The sequence below is a fragment of the Chanodichthys erythropterus genome, chromosome 12, assembly GCF_024489055.1.
Source record: "Chanodichthys erythropterus isolate Z2021 chromosome 12, ASM2448905v1, whole genome shotgun sequence".
Classification (NCBI taxonomy): domain Eukaryota; kingdom Metazoa; phylum Chordata; class Actinopteri; order Cypriniformes; family Xenocyprididae; genus Chanodichthys; species Chanodichthys erythropterus.
In genome coordinates this window covers 60,696,447-60,705,564 of record NC_090232.1, presented here as the reverse complement: position 1 = coordinate 60,705,564, position 9,118 = coordinate 60,696,447, and the positions used below count along the sequence as shown (strand labels likewise).

General features: G+C 40.8%; 1 protein-coding gene across 1 annotated transcript; it reads left to right on the top strand.

The window, feature by feature from the left end:
- Positions 1–985: 985 nt before the first annotated feature.
- On the top strand, positions 986–4,299 carry LOC137032503 (mucin-12-like). Its single transcript, XM_067404262.1, has 4 exons — positions 986–1,064; positions 1,623–1,929; positions 2,320–3,176; positions 3,255–4,299. Coding segments are annotated over exons 1-4 (2,211 nt in total). The 5' UTR covers positions 986–1,062.
- The last annotated feature ends 4,819 nt before the right edge of the window (positions 4,300–9,118 follow it).

Genomic DNA, 9,118 nt, shown 5'->3' with positions numbered 1-9,118 from the left:
AGCTTGTTGTTCTGCAGGAAGGTGGACTTCTTTGCAGCCTTCCAGACAGCATCGCGGTAAATACGAGCACTAAACTGTATAATTATCCCTCGAGGCTTAGTGGCACCTTTCTTTAGTTGACCAAGACGATGCACTGAATCAATAACATCAGGGAGTTTGGCCTTGTGTTCCGGCAGGATGGACTCACAGATGTGTATAACCTCTTGACGGACGTTCTGGTCTTTGTTTTCAGCCACACCGAAAAGTCGCAGGTTCCACCGTCTCGAATAGTTTTCCAGCTCATTAATTCGTTGTTCCAGTAAGCTCGTCTTTTTCTCCGCCATGCTGACTCGGTTATCAATGTGCGTCACTTTACCTTTCACTTCACTGATCTCAGCGCAGGCAAAATCAACAGTCTTCTTTAGCCCCTCAATCTTCAATGTATTGTTGGAAATCATTTTCTCCACACTCTTTTCCAGAGAGTCGATTCTCGTGTTGAAAATGACTGAGATTCTCTGCACAATGCCTTCACTGTCTAGATCCACGGAGCGCTGCGGCTTCATTTTTTTTGGTGCAGGAGGTTTGGACGGAGTTGTGGAAGGAGTTATGGGGAGAGAGGGGAAATCTGGGTCCCCGAGGGAAATCACAGGACCACCTGCCGCGCAGTAGTCGTGTAGGTTGTTCACGAGCAGATTGTCTGTCGATACCTGCATACTGTCGTAGTTGTGGGAAGCTAGCTAGCGATGCTGTTAGCCTAGGTTTTCCCCACGTGTGTCGTTAAGAGGTGAAAATTCTATACAATACAAGCTTAATATGATACGGTGCACTTAACTCTGCATTAATATACTTTACGTAACTATGAATCACTAATAAGCAGTCTGAAGGTGAACAGCTCCGAAACGCAAGTGTGCTCACACCGCCATCTTGAAACGGTTCAACACAGACATTTTAGATAGTTGCAAAGGGTTAACTATGACGTACTTCCGGGCTTTTCACCACACTGTCGGCAGACGTCTTCCCGCCATCTTTCGAGAAAGTTCGTCACATATTGGATGAGAACGGAGGAGAAACTCTTTCGTCAGCATGTAAGTATTGTTTTTTATAATAGTTGTTTTTTCGATTTTTAAAAAATGTATGAATGTAGCTTAGTCCAACCTTATATTGTTGTGATTACCGTCTTCTTGGCTAAAAGATGTTACCATTTTGAAAGATGTGAAAAACGCATAGTGACTGCTAGCCAGTCCTGAGGTAAACACTACACAGCGGGGTTAGTTGTAACACGGTGTTACAACTAAGCCGCACATAATAATCGGCAATGTTGGATTCTATCAACTACATTTTGCGAATATATATATATATATATATATATATATATATATATATATATATATATATATATATATATAAATATAAATTATATGTTTGTGTACACACTCAAACACATATATCATTTATATTTATAAGCTATATATACATACATATGCATATTATACATATGTATGTATATATAGCTTATAAATATAAATGCTGTGTGTGTGTGTACACAGACACACACATGTAGCCTATATAATTTTTATTTAAATAAATTGGATACATTCCCATTGTATTACAGTAAGTACAGTTTGCATTTATTTTATTCACAGGGTTAGAAATAGTAGAAAGTCAACAACTAGGGGACAGACTACTAGGGAAGTTTTTAGTTTGGCAGCCGGAGAGGTGGAGAGAGGCAGGTCCTTGCGGAGCGTGGCAGGTAGCTATGGCATCTGCCATGTTACTCTACACCGATTCATAACACGTAAACACAAACTGCAGGAGCAGGGAGTAAGATCACCACTACCTCCAGTGGGCTACTCTTCACACAAAAAGGTGTTTACTTCAGAGCAGGAGGAGCAGCTTGTTGCATATTTGTCTCGTGCGGCAGCAATGTGTTATGGGCTGAGCCCCAAGGAGGTAGGCTGGTTGAACTAGGATAAGATAGGAATTATTGCTCTGTTTTGTTGAATTCTGTTCACATTCAAGTGCCTGTTTCTGTTATAAATGGTAGGTTCGTTTGTTTGAATGCTTAGAATAAATTATTCAATACATAGGCCTACACACACTCTCTCTCTCTCTCTCTCTCTCTCTCTCTCTCTCTCTCTCTCTCTCTCTCTCTCTCTCTCTCTCTCTCTCACACACACACACACACATAAATACATACATAGGCTACACACATGCATACAAGTATGCATATATACTTACACGAATAAGCAATTTTAGGATGCCTTGTGTGATGTATGTAAAAGCAATTCATGTAGTTGACTATTTTATTTTTTACCCCTTTTTTGTTTTTGTGTTTTTTAGGTTCGAAAACTTGCATTCGAATGCGGAGTCAAGTTCCACTGCAAATTCCCAGAATCCTGGTCAAAAACCCAAATGGCAGGCAAAGACTGGTTTACATCCTTCCTCAAAAGGAACAGGTCTCTTTCATTAAGAAAACCACAAGCCACCAGTATGGCGAGAGCAACTAGTTTCAATTCTCACAATGTAGGATTTTTTTTTAACAATTTAGACACTGTATACAATACTCACCATTTTAGGCCAAATGACATATGGAATATGGATGAGACTGGTGTGACCACAGTACACACCCCAGAAAAAATAATTGCGACAAAAGGAGTGCGCCAGATCGGAGCAATGACATCTGGAGAAAGGGGTACGCTTGTGACTGTGGCAGTGGCCATTAATGCCCTGGGGAATTCGGTGCCTCCGTTTTTTGTTTTTCCCCGTAAGCGATTTCACTCTCACTTCATCCATGAAGGGCCGCCTGCATCAGCCGGAGCAGCAAATGGGTCTGGTTGGATGCAAGCAGAGGAATTTTTGCAGTTCCTTCACCACTTTGCCAACCATACAAAACCCTCGCTAGAAATGAAGGTACTTCTCTTGCTGGACAATCACGTGTCCCACCTGTCTGTGCCAGCCATGGATTTCTGTAGAGAAAGAGGCATCGTTTTACTTACTTTCCCGCCACATTGCACTCATAAGCTCTGTCCCCTGGACAGAACAGTTTTTCGATCTTTCAAAGGGAGGGTCAACACGCACCTGGACGCCTGGATGAAAGCTCACCCTGGCAAGAACGCCACAATATACGACCTCCCTGGGATTGTTGCAAAAGCGTTGCCACAGGCAATAACACCTGAGAACATCGTGTCTGGTTTCAGGTATCTATCTATTAAATAAAAAATAATAAAATTCTTAATCTCCTTTGGGTTGAATAAATTATCTGTCTATCTATCTAGGTGCACTGGTATCTGGCCCTACAGCCCTGATGTGTTTGGAGAAAATGACTTCGCTCCTGCATATGCAACCGACCGACCAGAGCCAACTACCTTGACATCCTCTGCAGATTCCTCCACACTCCACCAGGGCTCCTCCTCTCTTCACCAGGGCTCCACCACACTCCACCAGGGCTCCTCCTCTCTTCAACAGGGCTCCTCCTCTCTTCACCAGGGCTCCACCACACTCCACCAGGGCTCCTCCTCTCTTCACCAGGGCTCCACCACACTCCACCAGGGCTGCTCCTCTCTTCACCAGGGCTCCTCCTCTCTTCACCAGGGCTCCACCACACTCCACCAGGGCTCCTCCTCTCTTCACCAGGGCTCCACCACACTCCACCAGGGCTCCTCCTCTCTTCACCAGGGCTCCACCACACTCCACCAGGGCTCCTCCTCTCTTCACCAGGGCTCCTCCTCTCTTCACCAGGGCTCCACCACACTCCACCAGGGCTGCTCCTCTCTTCACCAGGGCTCCTCCTCTCTTCACCAGGGCTCCACCACACTCCACCAGGGCTCCTCCTCTCTTCACCAGGGCTCCACCACACTCCACCAGGGCTCCACCACACTCCACCAGGGCTCCTCCTCTCTTCACCAGGGCTCCTCCTCTCTTCACCAGGGCTCCACCACACTCCACCAGGGCTGCTCCTCTCTTCACCAGGGCTCCTCCTCTCTTCACCAGGGCTCCACCACACTCCACCAGGGCTCCTCCTCTCCACCAGGGCTCCACCACACTCCACCAGGGCTCCACCACACTCCACCAGGGCTCCTCCTCTCTTCACCAGGGCTCCACCACACTCCACCAGGGCTCCACCACACTCCACCAGGGCTCCACCACACTCCACCAGGGCTCCTCCTCTCTTCACCAGGGCTCCTCCTCTCTTCACCAGGGCTCCACCACACTCCACCAGGGCTCCTCCTCTCTTCACCAGGGCTCCACCACACTCCACCAGGGCTCCTCCTCTCTTCACCAGGGCTCCTCCTCTCTTCACCAGGGCTCCTCTGTGCCTGAATTCATTCCTGCTTTAGTCAGGCCCTTTCCCAAGGCACCTCCAAGAAAAGAAGTTGCCAAGCCCAGAAAGAATATAATAAGTGCCATCCTCACAGACACTCCAGCCGTTGCAGAGGAAGAGGTTCGAAAGAGTAAAAAGACAGCCCCCAAGAACAGAAGCCTTGGTGTGAAAAAGCGAAGTACATCAAGTAATTCAGTCGACTGCCTTGTGTGCGGGGAGGAATTTACATCCTCTGCACCTGGAGAGAAATGGGTTAAATGTGTCTTTTGTGATGGGTGGTCACATGAGTTATGCACAGAGGGAAATTAACATTATGTTTGTCAGGTCTGTGATGAAGAGTAAGTTGTATTAAAGGGATAGTTCACTCAAAAATGAAAAGGAGCCAATGATTTACTCACCCTGAAGCCATCCTAGGTGTATGACATTCTTCTTTCAGACTAATACAATTCGAGTTGTATTTAAAAAATGTCCTGGCTCTTTCAAGCTTTATAATGAAAGTTAATGAGTATATTTTTTTGGAAGTCCATCAGAGCACATTCATCTGTGATGGAAAATATACCCATTCACTCCCATTATAAAGCTTGGAAGAGCCAGGACATTTTTTAATATAACTCAGATTATATTCGTCTGAAAGAAGAATGTCATATACACCTAGGATGACTAAAGGGTGAGTTAATCATGGGGAAATTTTTATTTTTGGGTGAACCATCCCTTTAATGATTAAAGTTTCTAGGCTACACATCGTACAGTGGTATGTTGAAAATGTTTCCACTTACTATGTCATGAATATTTGTTAGATTTATCATTTATTAGTACTGATATAAAATAATCAGTTATTCAATTCATTCAAAATATCAGTTATACAGAAACGGTGTGAAAAGATGATTTTTTTTTATCTTTACCTTGAAAAAGCTTATGCAAATGTTTAAATGTCTTGTGAAATTAAATGGTTTATGCACATTTTAAAATGTCTTAAGATAAAAAAAGAAAGTTACATGATTTTTAAAATGTTAGCCTATCGGTTCATGAAACTGAGGCCTATATACAGGTCTGTTTTAAAAGTAAAATAAAAAGAAATTGACATGATTTGTTGTCTAATCTCCCTTAAATCACACAGTTGAAGAGGTTGAAATGTCTTCATAAATGTTAAGAGTGACATGTTTTTAATTTTTATTTATTTATTTATTAATGTATTTATTTATTAATTAATGTATTTATCTACTATGCCTACTGTAATAAGAAAAATAAATTATAATTATTGAACCAGTTTATTGTTGAAAATAAATCTTTGTCTACACTCAAGAATATTGTTTTAATAGATCAAAAAATGTACATACTGTGCTATGTGGAATACAACATTTAGTTGAGTATACTATAAGGAAATGGTACTACGATCTAAACTAAACTGATTTTGAATTTATTGTGTGAAATCTGACTCTTCCAGCAACTGTTACAACTAACCCTCTGTCTGTTACAACTAACCCCGCCCACGGGGTAAATTGTAACATTTGACTCTCGGCGCTTTGGGCGATACAGCACAGGAATGGTAGGTCCGACGAACATACAAACAGTGCTCATTTGTAAGAGAGGCTTGCATGTTGTTGGTTTAAAAATATGGTTTGTCTAACCCCATTACTTTGTTAATTATTTGGCCAAATCCAAAAAGTGTTACGTTGTGCCCCGCGCTCCCCTACGTTATCCAGGCGTTTATCCACACGTACGTTATCCAGACGTTTATCCACACGTACGTTATCCAGACGCAAAGTAAAAAATATACTTTCTCAACTACGTCGCCGCTATCGCCGCCGCGCACTTTGAGCGCAGCTCCAACACGTGACCGTGACGTTTAACGTCTCATATCTGACGTCTGACGCCTGAATACTATGGGATTTTGGCCAGACGGCTGGCGTGCGTATACACGTTAGTTCTCCTCTCAGTTTGCTTAGCAATCATCACATTTAGGTTGAAGTCACCCCTCATACAGACGCGTGACACTAACGCCGGAGAAAGGTTATTACGTCGCAACACAGACGCGTGACACTAACGCCGGAGAAAGGTTACGTCGCAACACAGACGCATGAGACCAACGCCGGAGAAGGGGCACGTCGCCACCACAATAAATTAATATCTTACCCTCATATTTTTTCTTATGTGTCGCAATTTTATGTTATGTTCACGACTATTACCAACTTCAAATTCAAGCACGTAAAATTTATAATTATAATCTAGAAACATAATATTCTGGGATATGTCATTCTGAGCTTTTACTTTTGATAGTGGTAAGAATTTTAATTAAAAAGCTGACCATACAATGTGTGAATAAATTAGCTCACAATATCAGATTATATGCGATATTGTTTTCAGGAGATTAAGTCATTTTAATAGCCTATTATTTTCAAGAAATTAAATAACAAAATATAGGAAATTACTATTCTGATCACAAATTTCTTAAAAGTAATGTAAATGTAAATTATGTTTTCAACAATAGCTGTAGGTTTATTGGCCTCGATGAGCATGAGACTCCCGGCCTGAGATTGTGTCCCAGACGGAATTATAATTCGTGAATCTTTGTAAATATTCGTGGCTTATACAGCGGGAAAATTTACTGTAATGCAGTTCTGTGGTTTTGCCTAGGCAGGGTTATAGTTAATTAATAACAAAAACTATTAAAACATTTATGCTAATCGAAATAAACCTAAAATATAAGAAAATATTTAAATATTAGTTGAAAAACTTAAACTGAAAGAAAATGATTGTTGCCTTGTCAGTATCATTTCTGTTTTCCCCCCTGACTTTCAACTGACGCGATCATCTTTTCATTAACCGACAAGATTAAATTAAATTAATTAAACAAAATTAGAATTGATAAGTGTCTGTGAATCATCAAAATAAATCCCAGGGGTTTAGTTTTAGCCTAGGCCTACATGAACAAATAGCAAAATAAACAACAAACATGAGGATTCATTATAATCACGCATTTGCAGCACTTCTGTGAACGAATAAAAGGATTTAATTATATAAAAGGATAGCCTATGTCTATGCGCATAACATAGCCTATTAACAAAATGAAAGGGGGAAAATGTGACAATTAGACTAGAGTATATGAGTCTCGGTTCATTTGAGAAGTTCACAGAAAGGAAACCGAGCAAAGTTTTTTTTATTGTGAGTGTACAAAACTAATAGGCATATTTAACCCTTCACAGATTCGAATGGTGTTGCATCTATGTGACCATAAATGTCTGATTATTTTAAGTTGTTTCCGCTTTTATAAGAAAATTCAAGTGAACGCGTCGGCGCCTCATCACGCGGACACAAAACATATCAGTTTTAGTAACTTGACATCGCAGTTGTTAATTGTCAAAATAACATACATACAACCAAACATATAAAAGGTTATGTGTGTAAAAGCGTTTAAATAGTTTAGGGTCCAAATCGACAATTGGGTTTGTGCCAAATTAGAGAGGTAGGTTATAACGCAGGTTTCTGTTTCAGTTTAGATTTAAATGAATTCGTTTTGGCTTGGGGCCTAACGTTTATACATACATATATATATATATATATATATATATATATATATATATATATATATATATATATATATATATATATATATATATATATATATAACCCAGTAGAATAAAATTCTACAGGTGTTGAGTTTATTTCGCTTTATTTTATTTTGTTCTTACTCAGAGCTAAAATGTGAATGGAATATACCACTCTATATATTGCTGTATAAAATGTGGGTGTGTATGCTGTTAAGAATACGAGCATATATCAAGTTTGATTTTTATACACGTGTGAAAAGACCTACAAATTAGGTCTTTCTCTAGTCTATTGGTTTATGAACGTTAAGTCCCGCCCTCGCCTATGTGTTTTGTTATGTTTTGTTATGTTTTGTGATTTGTTTTGGGTTTCCATGTGGACGAGAGAGAATTTTTAACGCAGCCGATCGGAAAGATAAGCAGATAGTTTATGATAAAGATTTTAGAAGTTTTAATGTATTATTCATCATATTTATATCTTAAATTGTGTATATTTACTTGATTCAAGTCACACGAGTTTTCAGTTTGTGTTATTGTGTTGTAATTGAATTTTCCGTGAATGTTCGCTCGACATTGAGGACTTTCGACATTCTTTAGCAGGAAGGAAGAATTGATAAAGACGGTGTTTTAAGTTATCCTTCAGATATAATTTGTACGAACACAAATACTAGAGACACTCACTTTATTTGCTGCGTGTTGATCGGAGCACAGACATCATCGTGCCTAGTTAACGTGAGAGTCGTGAGTTTGACTGCCGAAGCGAAGAGTCTGCGGCCCGCCTGCAGAAAGCGCGCAGCTGCGCACCGGACGAAGATTTCCCGGAGGCATACTACCGTGCGTGAATAGGAGTTTGTAGCCGGACTGTCAGAGAGCTCTCAGCCGCGCACAGTAGGAAGATTGACCGTCTATTTCTACCGTGCAGCGGAGTCACTGGTAATTCCCCAACAGAATTCAGGTACCGTTGTGAGTTTTTTTTTTTTTTTTCGCTCAGGAGAGCGAAGAGGCCAGTTTACTGTTTCTAAGGCCACCACGTAGCCTACTCCAGCAACGTCTCAGGCCTGCAACGGGGTGTGTGTGTGTGTGTTTTGTTTTGTTTAAGTGTATGTGGGCCCACAAAGTTTAATCTCCTTTTACATTGTGTTTATTCAGCGCGCTTATCAACTGTGAGTATTCAAAGTGATTTCTGACATCCAGAGTGAATAATTTTGTACATTTCCAAGTGAATTCACTTGATTGTTTGTTTTTCTTTTAATTCTGAGTGTTTGTTACAGAG